At 33.6% G+C, this 21,030-nt stretch overlaps 1 protein-coding gene and 1 pseudogene across 1 annotated transcript; both read left to right on the top strand.

The window, feature by feature from the left end:
* The first annotated feature begins 523 nt into the window (after window positions 1-523).
* On the top strand, window positions 524-2,716 carry LOC135149511 (uncharacterized). The gene has a single exon (XM_064085241.1). It carries the CDS (start codon window positions 524-526, stop codon window positions 2,714-2,716), a length of 2,193 nt encoding a protein of 730 aa, XP_063941311.1.
* An 8,677-nt stretch (window positions 2,717-11,393) lies between these two features.
* On the top strand, window positions 11,394-14,013 carry LOC108203388 (probable alpha,alpha-trehalose-phosphate synthase [UDP-forming] 9; annotated as a pseudogene).
* Window positions 14,014-21,030: the final 7,017 nt, after the last annotated feature.

Here is a 21,030-nt window from a genome sequence, read left to right on the forward strand (position 1 = left end):
TTTGAAAATAAGTATCCCCGCTTAACCTGTCAATAGATCGAATTTGAAAAATGCATGAGAAAAAAAATAATTTACACATAGGACCAATATATCGATTCAAGATGATTGAATTTATTCTATATAACACATGGGACCTATGTACTTATTATAATTAGTTAAATTGTAAATTGACCGTATCTTTTTAAATATTTTAAAATTTTTAATCATCTCTTTTCATATGATTTAATCTAATAATTACTTTAATTTAATAAATTTTATATAGTACCAAATTTTTTAATCCCCAATAGATCAATTTGAAAAATGCATGAGAAAAATAATAATTTACACATAGAACCAAAATTATTTATTTATTATAAGTTATAAATTGAACACATAATATCGTTCTTATTTATAAGTTAACACTTTACTAGAGAATCTCAAAAGTCTTATTGGTAGTTACAGTACAAATTAATAGGCTCATTTCTCTACTTATACACACGAACACAGCCTACCTGCACAACATCTCTGAGTATCAAGAGTTCAAATGGCATTTGGCCAGAAAGGTGCAAAGCAAAATGAAATCTCACAATCAGCAGGACATCAAACCCATCATCAGACTCAAAACCAGCCATCACAAGAAGATTTCATTGATTTGGAAGATGAAGTCATGGAAGAAAATGGAAGCAAGGGGAGTTCCAAAAAGAACATGAAGCCACTATACGATGAAGTTACTATACTTGATACTGCAAAGTCTAAAAATGCAGGGGGGACTAAAAGATGGAGGTGCAACTATTGCAAAAAGACTTGTAGCAGCTCGTATACAAGAATTCATCACCATTTTTTTGGTGCCCCTGTAGGAGTGAAGGCTGAAATTGCTCGGTGCCCAATCATGATTTCAAACCGAGACTTACTTCGTCAAATAAGAAAGAAAGTAGAGGAAGCTGAGGAAGCAGGTATTTCACCATCTTTAACTAGATCTACCATTAATAGTAAAACTGCAGTAGCCACCAACATGAGTCCTTTGGATAAATCTTTTCGAAACTTGGAAAGACACGAGGTTGATATGGCTGTTGTTCGATTTTTATGTGCTAATGGAATTCCGTTCAATGTTTTGAGAAGTCCAGAGATGCATGCCATGACTAACGCATTGAAAAATGCTCCTAAAGACTATAAACACCCGTCGTATGATAGAGCCAGAACATCCCTCCTTGATGATTGCAGGCGAGATGTCGAGAAACAGTGTATTCCGATTAGCGAGACATGGACAAGGCAGGGGACTTCTATTGTTTCTGATGGGTGGTCAAATATTAAAAACAAGCCACTGATCAACGTTATTGCATCTAATAGTCGCGGCTCAATGTTTCTGTATGCAGAAGTCTTTTCAGGTGTAGAGAAATCGGGAAAAACAATAGCAGATTTTCTCCTCAAAGCAATTGATGAAATTGGCCCGTCAAATGTCATTCAGGTAATCACTGATAATGCAGCAAATTGCAAAGCAGCAGGAAGAGAGATTGAAAAGGTACACAAGCATATATTCTGGTCCCCTTGTGTTGTGCATACTTTAAATTTGATGTTTAAAGATTTTGCTGCAACTTTTCCGTGGATGGAGAGTACCTACACAAGAGGAAAAGCTATCGTCAAATATTTTAAAAATCATGATCGTGCTCATGACATTTTCAGAAATCATTCTGGCTTGGAGTTATTAAAAGTAGCCAAAACAAGATTTGGATCGCATTTTATATTATTGAGGAGGCTATCAAAATGCAGGGAAGCATTAGCTACTACTATAGTTGTGAGGGCTTGGAAAGAATGGATAAAATCCGGAGATGAACGTGCAAGAGAGGTCGGAATGGAAGTGGCTGCTACAATAGCAAATGAGGAATTTTGGGACGAAGTTGATAATATTTTGGCTATTACCAAGCCACTCTATTATATGATAAAATTTTCTGATGGTGAAGGACAAAAGATGGGAGAAATTTATGAAAAAATGGATTGTATGATTGGTGAGATTGGTGATGTTATGAATCATAACAAGCATCACGCTGATTATGAAAAAATGAAGGAGATTATGATTAAAAGATGGGAGAAGATGAACTTACCAATGCATTGCTTAGGATTTGCCCTGAATCCTTTTTATTACGACGTTAATTACTTGAAGTCTCCTGCTCCAGGTGGGGAATCTAGGCGTGCACCAAACTGCGACAGAGAAGTAGTCCAGGGAGTTCTTGATGCATTTGATAGAGTGGGAGAAGATCAAGAGGAAAAAAGGGTTTTCCGGCGACAATTATCCAAATTTCAGGGTAAGGAAGGGATATTTGGTACTCTAGCTGCTAGGATTGATGCACAGTCCATGGATCCAATATCTTGGTGGTCCACATATGGGGCTGAAACTCCTGAATTGTCTAATATTGCTCTCAAAGTACTCTCACAGCCTATAAGCAGCTCATCAGCCGAAAGAGTGTGGAGTACATACTCTTATATTCACAATGTAAAGAGGAACAGGCTTAATTCTATGAGAGCTGATAAGTTAGTCTATGTTCATAGTAACATAAGACTCATATCTCGCTTTACAAAAAGTTACAAAGACGGACCATATCGGAAGTGGGATGTTGATCCGGAGACATCCTATCTGGATGACTCTGCAGTGAGACTAGAAGAACTAGAGGGGAATGAAGGACAGGAAGAAGAAAACTCAGCACAAGCATCTAAAAGGCAAAGATATCCAGAGTACTTCTGATCAAGTTCAACTAGAAATCTGAGATAGTCAAAAAAAGAGAGATATGTCTTCATTTATCTTGTTCTTAAGTATGTTTAATTTATCTATTTGAAATTTTGAACTGTGAAGGTTTAACATTTTAAATATGTATGTGTGATTCTGACTTTTAAGTTTAAATTTCCAATTATCTTCTTTACTAGTTGTTAATGTCATATTATATCCTAAATTTATAATTGTATATGAAATCTCGTACCCGTACGTTCCGGCGTACCCGTACGTTCCCTCGTACCCGCACGTTCCAGCGTACCCGTACGTTCCCTCGTACCCACCCGTTCCCTCGTACCGGAAACAATCAAGGTAATGTACCCCGTATCCGAATTCGTACCGCGTTTCGTATCGAACCGCGTCCTATGTAACTATGGTATAAACTATATAATTTACTTTGCCTGGCATACTGGTAAATGGCTAACATAGATTGAAAGTTATATAATTGCAACATGTCTTAGAGTAACTGATCCGTCACAATGCTCCTTTTTTCTACTCTTTTTGTTTAATAACTATGTGAAATTGTTATATCCAAAAAATCATTGTAAGTATATGATTTTATTCTTCATTGTAGCACTGCTAATTTCAGTATGATTTTTAATCAGATTTTGGTAACCTTTTCTTCTACATAATACTCCTATTTGTATGTAAAAAATCTATTTTTTAGGAGCGGTATGTTGCTATATGTTCAGAGAAAGGGATAGATCCTAAGGAGTCTAACATCCAGACTTGGCTAGAGGCGGCAGGTGGTGCTCGCAAGAACACAATTCTTGGACATCCGCGTATTCGGCCTGCTGATGTTCCAGGTACAGTTTTGTTATATAGTTGAATTGTTTCGCATATAAAATCGAATTGTTTGGTACACATGTTTCTAATTAATGAAACATACTTGTATACATATAGGTCTAGAATTGGATTCATCGCGGCCTCGAAAAGGTGAGGGCTCTGGTAGATCTTCCATGGCTCGCATACAAGATGATATGTTTTTGCGAGTTGTGGATGAGACCCTAAACCAGGCCCGAGCACATCCGGAGGAGTACACACTCACACCCGAGGAAGTCCAGATTTTAGCAAGGAATGTTATTGGAGGATATTCTGATTTGCCTCAAGACCATCCCACGATGAGAGAGATAAGAAATTCTATTATTCGGGTGGCGATAGAGGTACTGAACAATCTATACAAGACACACGGACCAGGAAAAGCAAAGGTAAATAATTAATTATTGCTCATAAGTTAGTACGTTACAAAATTCTGATGTTAGTACTGCTTATAATCAACTGATGACAAATAGAGAACAAATAGAGCTCTAATAATTACTGCACACTTTAAGTGAAAGATAATTGATAATGTTAATAAAAGATAACTGATAATTGATAATGATAATCCCTGTTTCACTAACAGGGCTCTAAATAAAATAAAATAATATAATATAAAATAAAAAGAACACACCTATTAGATGGAGAGGATTGTCCTGATTTGATTAACTCTTGTTCCTAATGAATCAATTGCTGGGAACCAAATTTAATCCCGAGTATGTACACATGCATACTCAGGCTTGAGAACAACAAGTTTTAGTTTTAATTTTTCCATCTGATTTGCCAAGTAATTCTTCTAAGATTTATTTAATTTTATAGTCAAATTTTAACTGAGCAGATACAGTGACAGACTGAGCATCCAATATCCATGCTATATTTAATACTTCCACATTACCCAGGCTATTGATAAAATAGACTGAAAAGCATATGTGGTCCAATTTCAGGATACTATAAACAACTTGCAGGTTACTCTGCAACATTAACTTCTTCCTAAAATTTGTTTTTCTCAGAAGCCTAGAGTTCTCTCAGAAATAGCCTCTCCTCATAGGATTCGAGATACATAAGCTGTGTAAAACTCATCACCCTTCCCAGACCCTGCTGAATGATTTTGGCTTGGTTCCTTGTCTGCACTCACACTAGTAGCAATTAGATGGAATGAATGAGAGAATGAAGAATTGATTATTACTAGCCACTACCTATCGAGTTTTTATTCGTTAAAACCAGTTTGAGGTTTTTATTGGTAAGTAAACTTTGTAAAAAGACTATAAAGTATAGAGGAAGGGCGGGTACACTTAATTTCTTATTGAAGCATGTCTAGTGCTAATGATACAGTATATACAGCTAATGATATAAGAGAAGAAAATTAAATTGATGAAAAGTAGTTAAAATATCTTTTAGACTGGATTTATAGAATTTGATTTTAGGTGGCAAACTTGATCCTTGCTGTTTGCTTGGAAAAACAGAGCAACAGACATTCAGTTTGTAAACATTTCAAAATCTTCCCTGTCTAATCTGCACCTCTAGGCGATAGTTATAATGTCAATGCTTGTCAACTGTGATGTGGAATAATAGCTTCTTATCCCGTGAATTAGGACTTTAATCGACAAAGCCAGGAAAAATTATCCACCTCTTGACATGATATGTAACTCTGGATCATCCATTTATGGTCCACTCAATTAACTGATATTTCCCTCTGCCAATGTTATTAATATAGGCTATTAGGCTCTTTGGGTATAATTCTGAAGTTCTTTAAAAATCAATAAACACACATCAGTGTGATGTGTAGTTTAGCTATAACTGATTGAAATTACCGGATTCTTTTTATTTATGCCACCATTTAAAATTTGATTTCATAATTACTATATATGATCCTTTAGAAGCAACAATATTAATTAACATTACAACTTTAAAAATATGCCGCTTATGACTTATGATTGTCTTTTCTTCCATGTACAGGGAAAGGCCCCCGCTGAAGATGATGGCAACAATGACAAAGCCAGAGACTTTGACGAGGATTGGAGCACAGAATCTGAAGATGGTGAAACTCGGCCACCACCTAATGTAAGGTCTAAAGGTGGCCCGGTGATCAAGGGCTAATTTCCAGTATATAGTAAATTGAACCTTGGAAAGAAGTCGAACAAAACTTTTGCTTAACTATGTAGTACTAAGTTTATGACAGACTTTTGCTTAATTATGTAGTACTAAGCTAATGGCAGAATGATTGGTACTAATGGATGGCCTTAAAGATACTTTTGGCGCCAATGATTGGCCTTTTTGATATAAAAACTTTAATATTTTATCTAATATATATTTTTTGCTGCATTTGATTTTGGATGGAGTTTTGGTTGTATGATATTGGCAGGTTTATTTGCATATAATTTTGTATGCCAGAATAATGGCTGGGAACTGGAAAAACAAAATATTTTATATTAAAGCTGCGGTTATTTACGACGGAAAAATCTGTCACATTTTATGGTTGATAATATGGGCATTGGGGTCCACATGATAAACATACGACGGAATATTTTCGTCGAAGATTACAGTCCTGTGGCTGAACTAACGACGTAAACTTTCGTCATATATTGTCGATCAGCCGTGTGCCCACGCTTAAAATACGACGGTTTTTTCGTCATATATTGTAGTTGATGAATTGAGCAGCGGGTTCCACGTGGCTGAATTTACGACGATTTTTCCGTCGTAACTAGGTAGGCCCCACGATGTAAATACGACGGTTTTGTTTTGTCATATATTGTGATCTAATAAATTGAGTAGTGGGGTCCACATGGCTGAACTTACGACGGAAGTGATAACTTGCGACAAAATTTAAATTACCGACCATTTTTTAAACTTCAGACGCCAGCAAAAACGACGAAAATTTTCCGTCGTAAATGGCACTAATTACGACGGAATAAGTGTTAAAAATCCGTCGTAAATGGCCAAAATTGGTGTAGTGTACTGTTATCGGCTAGTTCTTTCCCAATGCCAGCATGCTTTTCGTTCATGTAAAGCCCGATATCCGTGCATCAGATGCATATAAGTGTAGCCTCGTCTTCTTTCTTCTTTTCTTCCTTTTTCTTAAATCGTCACTGCGTCAATAACATTACTCACTAATGATTACTCCCTCCGTCCGACGGCGTTTTCACACGGAAAACAAAACCGACCGACGGAGGTCGTTTTTAAACGTATGATATACATATATTTTTTTTATTTAATTGGAAAATCAATTTAATCTACTCGTCACAGAGAGGGTTACGACGTCGTTTTATTTTTAAAACACATAATCGACCGGTGCCGGTCGGTTTTTAAATTATATATTACATGTGGTGTTTTTTTAAGTTGAATAGTGCAAGTGGTGTCCAGCTTAAAGGCAGGTACATAAAATACACTATACTCATAAATATATAATTTAGACCATTGTATTTTCATTTATGGAGATTTTACTATAACTTATTTTTTAATTCAATGGTCGTAACTTCAATATACAAATAATTGTTTTGTGCAAACTAAATAACTAATAATATTTAACATTTTCTGTCAAAATTAATCAAATATTGCATTATTTTAAATGAGTGGTTATTGAGTGTAATAAATACAACTAACATAAGTAAAAGTAACATAAGTATATATTAATTTCTTTGAAAAAGCATAATTATGTATTATGTAATCAAATTTATAACTACACTTAATAATTCGAGTGTAATAAATATATTAAATAGTAACATTGTTGTAATTATGAGTTAAGTAGGTGTGTATTTGACATTTGACAATTATTTTTCTTCTTCTTATATCCTTAAATGTCTTTATGTATATATAAGGTGATAAATAGTAAGCAGATATAAAGAAACATCATCAATAATATAATCATTGTGGAATTGCGTTTTCTCGATGATATCATATGGTATTTTCGACTTACTCTAAGTACACCTTTATTTTTTTTTATCGTTAATCTTAAATTGTTACTCTTACTTGAAATTATAATTCCGTAGCTACATATAAAAAATAAAGTTCAATATAAATATTGCCTTCAAAAAAAAAAAAAAAGTTCAATATAAATATATTCAATATTATTGCTCTTGTGAAGACAAAAAATTTCCCATACTCAAAGTAATGCAAATCAACAATCTTTGATATTCTTAGTTGTAGAAATCAAATAGGACAATGTATTGAAAAATAGTATCAATGCAAAAATTTGAAAGGACAATAGTGCCATTAAAATTATTCAAATATCTTAATCTACATAATAAATGGGTTAAATATCAATGTTTTCACTAAAGTGGAGGTCATATATCATTTTGCTCACTGATCTTAACCAGATATCATTTGAATCATTAAAGTCACAATAAATATCAATCAAGTACCTCCAAATTATAGTTCAAGGAGTAAAAATATTATTGATAAAGTTTAACACTTTATTTTTGAATACTAACACAACCAAGTACAAGGTTATAACTTCTAGTATTTGTAATAATATATTTAGAATTTATATAGTTTATTTACTATTTATTTTTTGTATATATTTATTTTTTCTTTTAATTATAAATAAATAGTAAACAAAATTGATAAAATCTAAATATATTGTCATAAGTACTAGAAGTCATAACCTTTTACTTTGGTTATGGTAACATTCAAGAACAATGTGTAACTCTATAAATAATATTTTTACTTCTTGAACTAAAACTTTGAAGTACTTGATTGATATTTATTATGACTTTAATGATTGAAATGATATTCCGTTAGGACCAAGTGATATATGACGTCCACTTCAGTGACCACTTTAATATTTAACCCTATAATAAATAAATTAGTTTAATAATATTTAAAGATGATTGAATATAATTTATTTACATATATAATTATGAAAATTAAAATAAAAAGACTCGTAAATAATACAATACAATAGTTTAGTTCACTCAAACTAAAACAGAAAACATAAGATAAGAGGACAAGATGCAAGTTATCTAATAAGATTTTTTAAGTAAACTCAAAAGTCTTTATAGTATAAAGATTATGACGTTAAACATTAAATATAATTAACAGAGCAAAGAGGTTTGATTCCCTTTGTCTAACAATCACTTTTTAGTTATGTGTCTATGGATTCTAATCTTATTAATAATGATGACCATGCATAAAAATTTACACTAATTATATCTCCCGACTAGTTAAAAATAGTTGTTAGTATGTGCGCACACATGAGAAAGACCCTTAAAAATAACATTATTCTAGATTCTGTTCTGCCTTCCATTCTGAATTTATAATATTTCTTATTAATAATTTGGATGAGTTTGGATGTTAGATTTAATATATTAAGTTTAATTGGCGTTTAACTATAGTATTATAATCTTAACAAATCATTTTTTATGAAAGATAAAGTGTTATGATAGCGTTTTATATTGTTATTTTTAAAGTATTCTTTGTGGAATGCAACCCATATACACACACACATATCCACACACATTTACTTTACGTGTACATTAAATTAATATATGATATATGTGTGTATCAATCAATTACTTTTTAGTTGGCAAGGACATTTAAATTTTGTTCGCATTTGTATCATGTCACTCGAGACCGGATACATAATCGAAAACGATAACAATATGTCACAAAATTAACTTTTTATAACCATTATGTTTGTGAATTTGTTGAAATTAAACCTTATTTTCAAATGTACACTTTTAAAATGTTCAGATTCAAATAAATATACATATTTAATTATTTATATATTTCATTTTCACGGGAAAAAAATCTCATGTATATAATAGATATGGATTAGATTTAAGAGGATTAAAATAGTTTGTTTCATTCGTCAAAAAGAAAATAGTTTGTTTCAAGTGCAAAGTATACACAATAAATGAGAAATTTCTTCCCATTCTATCTGTTATATGTAGGGCTGTAAATGAGTTGATACGCTCGATAACCGCTCGGTGTTCGGTTCGAAAAAAGTTTGATTTGAGCTCGGTTCGATTCATAAATGATTCGATCTTGAGCACAATTTTAAGATTCGTTTTATAAACGAGCTGAACTTGAGCACAGCAGAGTTCGACTCGATAGTTCGCAAACAAGTTCGAATTATGAGTTCGTGAACTTGGCTCGTGAGCTTGGCTCGTAAGTGTAGTTCGTGTACTAGCTCGTGAACATGGTTTATTATGAATTTATGATTCCTTAAAGCTTAAATTAAAATATTGTTAGAATTTTAACATTTTTTTTAATTAAATAACAAACAAGCTCGTAAATAAATTTATGAGCATAAGCTAGCTCGTGAACAAAATTAATGAGCGGTTGGTAAGAAAAAATTCGTGAGACATGCTCGTAAGCGTAAGTTAATGAGCGGTTCGTGAGCTAAAGCTTGTGAGACATATTCGTGAGCGGTTCGCGAGCCGTTCGTGAACAAAATTATTCCTTAATGAGTCGATCCTCAAACAATATTTTTGGCTCGATTTAAGCTCGAGCTCGAGTTCGAGTTCGCTAATTTTTTAACAAACGATACACGAGCACTCTAGAGTTCGGCTCGGCTCGACTCGACTCATTTACACCCCTAGTTACATGCGTCACTATTTAGTTGAGAGTCTTACAGATCAAATCTACATTGACTTTTAATTCTCTCTACAGCTGAAATCCTAATTATCTCTACAGCTGAAATCTACCTTGGCTTTTAATTCTTTCTACAACTGAAATCTACATTGGCTTTTAATTCTCTCTACAACTGAAATCTACATTGCCTTTTAATTCTCTCTACAACTGAAATCTACCTTGGCTTTTAATGCTCTCGGCTTTTCATCACAATCTATAGTATTTTTAAACTCACATCACTTTAGTAGAATCGTAATAAACTCGAAAACTAAGGACAACTAGACTAAGCAAGAAGCTCCAGAAAGTATATAAAAGCACCCTACCCCCTCAAGTTCTAATCCAACAAAAACACATTTTATACTTTAAGGTATTTGATATAACTCCAGCTAGTTCAGCTACTTAAATACCGGTGTACAATATTAAGCTAGTTGTGTTCCAGCTTGTTTAAGCGGCTGAGATAATTTAGTGATCATGATCATATATCATTACCAATGTTGTAAAAAGCGCAAATCGGTCCTAAGCGGTGAGGGGACCTTCTAGCGCTTAAGCGGATAAGCGGACGCTTAAGCGGAATTTTAAGCGGGTGGTTAAGCAGATTAATAATATATATTTAAAATTATATATATAATATTATTATATGTAAAAGTAAAAATATAATATAATTAAGTAATAAGAATTTAAACATAAAATGTTTTTGATTAAAAAGGATTTTTTTAATATTTATTATAATTTTAATAAATTTATAATGAATATGTATGTAAAAAAAATATAAAAAATTAGCAAGTCAACATTATTCTGACCGCTTAATACGTTTAATGACCGCTTAATCCGCTTAATAGGCCGCTTAATGTTTAAAAACGCTTAATCACCCGCTTAGTGTAAAATCGAAGCGTTTACCCTCCGATTCCGCTTAAGCGCCCGCTTAGACGGCCGCTTAATGCGCTTTTTAGAACACTGATCATTACAAATTTACGATTCAATTATTGAATTCATAACTATTGATCATGTTTTCTTATAATTATATATATATATATATATATATATATATATATATATATATATATCAATTGTATCGGCAAGAAGTTATGATTATGTATAGAGCATATCAGCATCAATTATCATGGCCTATAGTATAATAATATTTTACGTTTTCAATCATCTATAGAAGACTTTCTCTTCAAGACCTTAGATTTAAGGAGCTCTTGTGTTTTATTTTTACAAAATATAATCAGATAAGATTATATTCTTGTTTGGAAATAAATCGATCATGGATACAAGTTCACGTATGAATTTTGCAAACCTGGCTTTCAGAGACCTGAACAGGACTAATCCTTGTATCAAATATGTGGATTCAGATGGTACCTCATCTACAACTGTCAGAATTATCATCGTGTCAAACATGTTGCTCCTTCATGCACAGAAGGATGGGGAAACAGAGGGCTTGAGCTTTAATTACGATGAAGATTTTCACCTTATACAGTGGTTTTTTTATGTTGGTTCACTAAATGCCGATATAGATGTTAATGAACAGGAGGTTGTTGTTGAGAGACTGATGGATGATTTCAACTGCGTTCACACTTTTCTTGCGAATGAACTCTTCTCTGAATTTTATCATGGTTTCTGCAAGTACCACCTATGGCCTATATTCCATTACATGCTCCCAATGTGCGGAAAGCATGGTGACCAATTTGATCAGGGACTGTGGCAGGCTTATATCTCTGTAAATAAAATATTAGCAGACAAAGTATTAGAAGTGGCGAATCCCGAGACTAATTATATTTTGATTCATGACTATCACCTCATGGCGGTCCTTGTGTTCTTGAGAAATAAGCGCTACAGGGCCAAGCTCGGATTCTTTCTCCAAAGTTCATTCCTTGCATCTGCAGAGATCTATCGAACACTTCCTGTAAGTGCAGACATTTTGAGGATTTTGTTGAACTGCGATCTCATCGGGTTTCATACATTCGATTTTGCTCGCCACATCCTCTCATGTTGTAGTAGAATGCTGGGACTGGACTATGTGTCCAAACGAGGACAAATTGGGCTGGATTATAGTGGTCGCACGGTGTATATCAAGATTCTTCCTTTAGGAATTCATTTGGGAAAAGTTGAAAAATGTTCAGAATATTCCTTCTACATCAGTGAAAGTCAAGGAATTTGAAGGGAAGTTCAAGGGGAAGCATGTAATTGTTGGCGTAGACGACATGAACTTATTCAAGGCAATTAGTCTGAAGTTATTAGCATTTGAACAACTATTGAGGAAGTATGAAAACTTGCGGGCTATTGTGGTTCTTGTTCAAATTATCAATCCTGAAAGAAGCTCAGGAGAAGACATCGAGGAAGTGAGAAGGGAGAAGTATGGAACTGCTAACAGGATTAATCAGATTTATGGTTCTTGTGGTCATCAACTAGTGAGTCTAATTGATCGACCAGTTGATCAATGTGAAAAGAACTCCTGCTATGCTGCCTCGGAATGTTGCATAGTAAATGTTGTAAGAGATGGAATGACTCTAGTCCCTCACATGTATATCATTTATGGGCGGGGCTCTTCAACTGTGGATGAAGCTAGCGGAATTATGTCTTATTTTCCTCGAACAAGTGTGCTAATTATTTATGAATATGTTGGATGTTCTCTATCTCTAAGTGCAGCAATCAGAATAAATTCATAGGATATTAGTTCCTTAGCTGAGGCTATGCATTCTGCGGTCACCATGGATAATTCTTTAAGGCAATTAAGACATGAGCATAACTATAGTTACGTTCAGTCTCATGATGTGGCATATATGGCTCGCAGTTTCCTGCATAGCATGGAGAGAGAATGTCTTGATCACTATAATCATCAATGTTGGGGTTTGGGCTTCAGTTTCACATTCAAAGTTGCTGCCCTCTCCCTAGGTTTTCAAAAATTATTTTTTGAAAGCATAGTTCCTGCATATAAAAAGACAAATAGGAGGGCAGTATTTCTAGACTTTGATGGCACCCTTGTTCCTCATTCCTCAACTAAGAAAAACCTCAGTAGTGAAGTTGTCACTGCTCTTAACACTCTGTGTGATGATCCTAAGAACACTGTTTTTATCGTTAGTGGAAGAGGTAGAAGTTCCTTAACCGAGTGGTTGGATCCATGTGAAGGTCTAGGACTAGCTGCTGAACACGGGTACTTCATAAGGTATTTTTCTTCACAAACTTCTTAGAGACCTTTTCTAGTGGCACTTCTAAATAAATTGCCTTTGGTTTGCAGGTGGAAGAAAACTTCTGAATGGCAATCCAGTTTGGTTGTGGATCTCGAGTGGAAGGTGGCAGTGGAGCGTATAATGAATCTGTATGCAGAAGCCACGGATGGTTCCACCATCGAAGTCAAAGAAAGTGTTTTGGTTTGGCACCATCAAGATGCAGATCATGATTTTGGATCCTTGCAGGCAATGGATTTGTCGGATCACTTGAAACACGTCATTGCTAATGAACCTGCAGTAGTTGCAAAGGGAAAAAAAAATTGTTGAGGTCAAACCACAGGTATAAGTCTCTCGTCTCCCTCTTTCGGTCTTCCCTGTAATTTACTTAACTAGCAACCTAATATATTTAGGATGCAAGCAAAGGCTTGGTCACAGAAAAGGTAATCGCGACAATGGTTGGCAATGGCGAGATCCCTGATTTCATCCTCTGCATTGGAGATGACAGGTTAGATGAAGATATGTACGACTTTGAAAATTGTTTCATCTATGGTGGTCCCTGCTGTTCCGGAAATCTTTTTATGCACTGTGGAGCAAAAGCCTAGCAAGGCCAAGTACTTTGTTGACGATACTTTTGAAGTTCAGAAGCTACTCCAGTGGCTTGCTAATGTTTCGAGTACACAGCCAAGCTCCGCTGAAAATCCGCCAAGTATTCCTTGACAACTGACAAGCATAGTGTTCGTGAACATTTGTATAGGAGCAAATATAAATGTTATTTAGCAAGTTCTTTTTTGTAAAGTCAGCATTAGATCTACTACTATGTATTAATGCTTGTAAATTTGTATTTGGCAAAAAGCAGAACATGTAAATGTATAGCCCACTTTAAATGGATATTTAAAAAAAACAGTCCCAGCATAATAAAGATATTGTATATTAAACCTCATTGAATTAATAATCTTATTAAATTTATAAAATTTATCATTTTTGAGACTATTAACTCTCAGATAATTAACTATATTGTATAGGTAAACTTACAGAAGTTTCATGTTATATTTACTATACGAATTGAGGATGTTATATATCTTTTTCCCATTTAAGAATGGGACTGCATAAGAGATGTTTGTTCAGGAAGTAAAAAAAGTTTGGATTTCTAATGCCAACATTAGAACCTTGAGCAATGTCATACAAGCAAATCTTATTCAGGTTTACAAATGCTGGAGAAAGGTCTCTAAATACAAACAATACTTCAGAGATCAGATATCCGAAGTAAGACTAACAATAAAATATGGTATACTGCATTGGAGAAGCTTGTCCCCCTTACTCTCAATGCTCATGACTGTACTGGAACTGTTCCTGACTATTGAGGCAGCGCCACGGATTCCGTCTGCTTAGAGAAATGAATCAAATTACATTGTATCATTTTTTTTCGATCTGGCCAATATTGTTATATGAACTATCACCTAGTTGTTCAGTCCTATAAGTCTAATCTAACAACATAGTAGATATATCTCATAATTTTAAGCCTCGGTTAAAACTAACCAAGTCTTGCAACTGATCAGCATATGGGATTCAGTTATATTGGGCCGCCACTTTGAGTCATTATCTACACTACAACAAAACTGGCATCAGACAACACTAGTCAGACAACGGACGCTGGAAAAAGTGTTGGCCGAAACAAAGACACAACGCAAATATTCTTGTCTGATACTCTTACTAACAAGTGAGTAAAACCATAAATTGTTGTGGATACTCCTAATAACAACACGAATTGAAAACATGTCTGTTGTTAATTGTTTATAACAACACCCAGTAAAATGATTCCGTTGTTGGTTCTGGGTATAACACAACACGCAGTTAAACATAAACTGATGTGTTTCTTCATCTTACACAACGGTCGGTACCGTTTTCTGAGGCGCGTATCAGACGGCATCGCAATAGACCATGGTTTTTCTTAGTATTAGACAACGGGCAAAAACGCTTGTCTGATGCTGTTTTTGTTGTAGTGCTAGCATAGAAACATAAATCAAAGATTGCATCTCCAGCTTTATATTCATTTTCTAAATATTTTAAACACATGTCCTAGCTTTGTCTTCGGCGAGGTTTAAACTCAGTTCAAACCCTTATCAGAACAAGGAGTAACTGAACCATGATAACATAGAATACAACGAGACTAAACACCTAAGACGGTAATAAAGTAGATTTAAAGCAACTACTAAAACATAGCAATTAGTGCATCCAACCCGTACATCATACAATAATTTAATTTATAAAATAAGCTAAAGACTTTCCCCTTATTTGCTTACACAATATGCGTTAATTACGGCTTTGACATTTTTCTGCCTCTTTTTGCCCTTCGAGTACCGGTTGTGGAGCTTCAATTAATCCCTACGGAGTAGCACATCCGTGCCCGGAATCTTTCGTGGCCTTCCCCAGCCTCGTTTTGCACTCTAATTAAATGCCATTTGTAGAGCAAAACCTGATCCTTGGGGAGTGGAAACATTCGTGTCCTAATTCTTTTGTGGTCTTCCTCTAGCTTGTTTTGCACTTATAAGTGCAATTGTGGTGCATCAATGATCATTAGGTAACATCAACATCCTCATCATTGAAAATAAACAAAGTATGCACATACATAACTTCATCCCACATGCTCCAATTGTTTTATACTTTTAGGTGTCGTCTGTGGTGCATCTTCCTCCCATGTGCTCCAAGGACTTCTTGTGCGTCCTTCTCTTGTCTCATTTTGTATCTCTTTACACTAATTGTTTAATAGTTTTTTAGGATGGTGCTTCATCAACAACCGGATCTGTGCCATAACATTCTTAGTGTTGTGCCATTCCCAGCACCACAATTATTACTAATTGATGGGTAGTGGATCCTTAAGTGTTGGGTTTGTATGGCCGGATCTTTTCATTCAAACCACTATATAGACAATTGTTTTGTTTCCTACCAAGCCTATTGTGCATAATTTATTATGTACAGGGGATGTGAATTTTAATATATAATTTCAAGAAGTTCAAAAATATTATCTTATAAAAGAATCCTTGGGTGTATTTTTCTTTTTAAGATATACATGTTTATTTTATTTCTTTATTTCTATTTTAAACATATTCTATTTATCATCATTTTTATAAATTCTACTTCATTACTCTCTCATATACGTACTCCATGAACTTATTCGTTGTAGAGGAATTTTCAAGTTGTCTCTCATATACATACTCCATCAATTTACATTGGCGGTAAAAGAATTTTCTAAGTTTTATTCTTGTTTTGTTGCAAGTTGATCAGTTCCATATATGTCCAGGCTTATTATTAAAAACCATTTATTAAGGTAGGTATGGAAAAGTTAGTGGTTTGTTAGGCTTGTCCATGTATGCAGCGGTTTGGATCCTCTGGAGTCTTAAAAATTTTATTATTAAAAAAATATCGATTATTAAAAAAAATAGCCTTCTGTCAGGAGTTGTGAGAATGTTTGGGGGATATCATAGTTTAGCTCAAGACATTTTTGTTCAACTCATATTAATAAAATTAGTCATTTATTTGTCTATGTCCTTTGCGAAAGAATTGGGACAAAATTTGGGGGTAACATTACTCTTAGTATATGCATTATTCTTATAACAAAAAGTACATTGATTGATGTATTCACAACACCCAAAAACATATTGACCATATTTATTAACACTAATATAATATTCTTATTTTCACATTTTAATTTTTCTTTTTCCATTCCTCGAGAATTTTCTTGACAACTTATTCACAATTGCTTCCGGTTTATGGTGAAAAGTAGTTTCATATTCTTTTCAAGGAATCATGAAGAAAAGAAACTTTTTTCAAGGGATAGCCTTTTGTATTTAAAAGCAAAAATCACATCTTCATATTCTAGTGCATTCATCATAAAAGTTACAATCTTCAATATCCTAACATCACAACATGACCTAACATTTACTTAACTCATTATATATCATATCATACAAATAATTAAAAAAAATTCAGATTTTAGACATGTTCCAAACCTTAAAGAAGTTCAAACTTTCAAATTAATACAATTTTAATAAATAATAGGGACGACCACTTGTTACTTTTTTAAAAGAAAATATTTAATTAATTGAAAAAAGGATAAAACAAACTCAATTCAAACCCTTACTAGAACAAAGATTAATCAAACGAGACTAACATAGAACGTAATGGGACTAAACACCTAAGACCGCAATAAATTAGATTTAAGGCAACTACTAAAATCCAGCAATTACTACATCCAACCAGTACATCAAACAATAATTACTTGAAAAATAAGCTAAAACTTTCTCCTTGTTTCCTTACACAACCTACGTTATTTACACCTTCTTCTATGACATTTTTCTGCCTCTTTTGCCCTCCGGAATATCATGTATGGGGTTTCAATTAATCCCTATGGTGTAGCACATCCGTGCCAAGATTCTTCTGTGGCCTTCCCCTGCATCGTTTTGCACTCTAATTAAATGCCACTTATAGAGAAAAACCTCATTCCTTAGGAAGTGGAAAAATTCATGCCATGATTCTTTCATGGTAGTGCATCATATTAATCATTGGGCAACAACATCCCAGTAATGGTAGACAGTCAAATTGTGAAGGTATATAACTTCCACCCACCTGCTCCAAGGCTTCTTATGCCGCCTTCCCCAGCCTCATCTTGTACATCTTTGGCTCTAGTTGTTCAATAATAATTTTCTAGGGTGGTGCTTCATTAACAACCTACTATGTGCCATAACACTATGAGTGTGTCTCTATGTGTCGAACATGTTGCACAGGTGATGTTGTAGCCAGGCCATTCCCAGCACTATAATTATTACTAATCATTTGAAACTTCACATAATTGTCGTGTTCATCGCCAACAGTAGTACGAATCAACGGAATAGATGTTAGCACAAGTTTCTCCGGAATCCCCATGGAGTCATTTTTGTTCTATTAGGTCTCCAATTGTAGAGCCATTGTGTGAATCAGAGCAATAATATACAATAAATTGTTATATATTTCTCTCATTTAAATTTTGGTTGTAAGTACTAGGCACCAACCCTCCTACATGCTCGTAGGTATTGGTAATATGGTTAAGTGAAAGATGCATCAAATATAATTTTAAATTTTATAGGTGAACCACACTACCATGGCCATGTTTTTGTTTCCAAGACCCCGGATTGAAGTCATAATAACGCCAGGAAGTTACCATCATAGTTACCATAAAATGAGTGCATTGTTAGAAGGAGAATTCTTGGTAGCATTCATAAAAGGTTTTAATTGTTAGAGATCTTGAAAAAATCATCATGGGGCTCAATTAGTCAATTATAACGTTATCCATTCTAATCTTTTTATTGGGATAATACATTAAAAATTCAAATCCTTGAACATACGGAATAATCTCTAGACAATCCTGCAATAATAATAATATCATCACTAACAATAAGTAAGGAAAGAAAATATACATAAGAATGACAAACAAATACACACATAAACAAAATAAAATAAATTTTTAGATTACTTTCATTCCCGAGCACAACCAATAATCTATCGTGGATGGTGAATCAACGGGGAATAATTTGAGAAAGATGAATTATGAATTGGCTTATGTGTGGGGTCATGGTAATTATATACACATAAAAATATAAATCTTGTAGGTAGTCTAGTGATACTTTATGGGCATGTTAGTTCAAGTTTTGCAAAAAGTCATGCAATTCAAAATTTAAAATTTAAATTATCTGTTATTTTAATATCTTCAATGAAATGATAAATTGTATGTATTTATCTCAAGAATTTAGATAATATTTTTACAATATTATTATGAAAAAAGATATTAATATTTTGATGATATATTATGTCTATGATTAGTTTTGATAATTCTTGTATAAAAACAATCAATCATCAAAGCTACTCATAGACCTAAGATATATCATCTAAATCTCAATATCCCTGTTCATAATAATTTTTCTAAAATATCATCTAAATTATTCATATAAATTCATATATTTTTATCATTCTACAAAAAATATCTAGATAACAAAAACTTAAATTTGAATTTCACCACCATTTGCAACATTTATTATTCACACGGATATAAAGTTTCATGCCGCTATAATTTTTATATGTATAAAATTATCATGACCCCTCACATTACTCAATTCATAATTAATGTTTCTCAAATCATTCCAATTTGATTTAAAGCTGAAGATAGAAAAATGTGTGTGCTCGAGAATGAAGGTAATCTATAAATTTATTTTATTTTATTTATGTGTATGTGTGTGTTATGCTTGTGAATATAATTAACTTTCCTTACTTATTGTTAATGATGATATTGTTATTATTGTAGGATTGTATCTTTAATATACTATCCTGATAAAATGATTAGAAAAGAAAACCATGTATTAATCCCAACATAGATTATTTCAAGATCTCTGACAATTAGACCCTTTTATAAATGCTACCAATAAGTCTCCTTCTAACAGGCCCTCATTTATACGGAAATTATTGTGGGAACTTGTTGGCCTTGTGTTGTTATGACTTTCTCCAGCGTCTTCCACACAAAAACCATGGTTAATGTGGCTTACTTATAAACTTCTAGAAATTTTTTTGATGTGTCTCTCACTTGCCATACTCTAAAACCTACGACGAGATCTAGTTTTTGGTACTTACAACCAGAATCAAAATGAGAGAAATTTATAAAAATTTATTTTATATTACTTCTCTTATTCATAGGATGACTCCACAAATAGGCGATCTAAAAGAACACAAGTCACTCAGAACTCATCAAAACTTGCAATAACTGTTGGTGTTGGTCATTATGATCATATGTAAGATCTTTTGTTTCAAAAGTTAGTAACAATAATGGTGATAGGAATGGCTTGGCTACCACATCGCATGCGCAACAATTTCGACCTATTAAGATGCACTCAGAGTGTCATGGCATAAAGCGGGTTGTTGATGAAGTACCACCCTAGGAAACTAATATTGAACAACTGGCATTAAGATCAAGGTACAAAATGAAGTATGGGAAGACTGGGAAAGAAGCCCTTGAAGCGGGTGGGAAGAAGTTATGTGCACACCTTGTTTATCTATCGTGATCAGGATGTTGTTGTGGCCTATAGATCAATTGATACACCACAAAAAGTCTTTAAAAGTGTAAAACAACTTACGGGAATACCTTGAAAGAATCAGGGCACGAATGTTTCCATTCCTCAAGGATAGGTTGTTTTCAACAAGTGGCACTTAAGAGTGCAAAAACAGGCGGGGCGAAGGCCACCAAAGAATCTAGGCACGGATGTTGCAACTCCGCAACGATTAATTGAAACTCCACAAATGTTACTCGGAATTAAGGACAAAAGAAGGCAATATAATGTCATAGAAGAAGCCGTAATAACGTAGATTGTGGAAAGAAACAAGGAAGAAGACTTTACTTATTTATTTAAAGAAACGTATAGTATGGTGTACCTCATTGATGCAATAATTGTTATGTTTTATTAGTTCAAATCTAATATATGGTCTTAGGTGTTTAGTCTCATTTCATTTTATTCTATTAGTATGGTTTAGTCATTCCTTGTTCTAGTAAGGGTTTGAATTGAGTATATTTTATCCTTTTAAATAATTAAATATGTTCTTTCAAAAATAACCTCGAATTGTTCATATTATATTTTAAGATTGTATTAATTTAAAAGTGGGAACTTCATTAAGGTTTGGAAAATGTTGATAATCTAAACATTTAATTATTTAAATTAT

This window comes from Daucus carota, chromosome 9 (genome assembly GCF_001625215.2).
Source record: "Daucus carota subsp. sativus chromosome 9, DH1 v3.0, whole genome shotgun sequence".
NCBI classification, from domain to species: Eukaryota; Viridiplantae; Streptophyta; class Magnoliopsida; order Apiales; family Apiaceae; genus Daucus; species Daucus carota.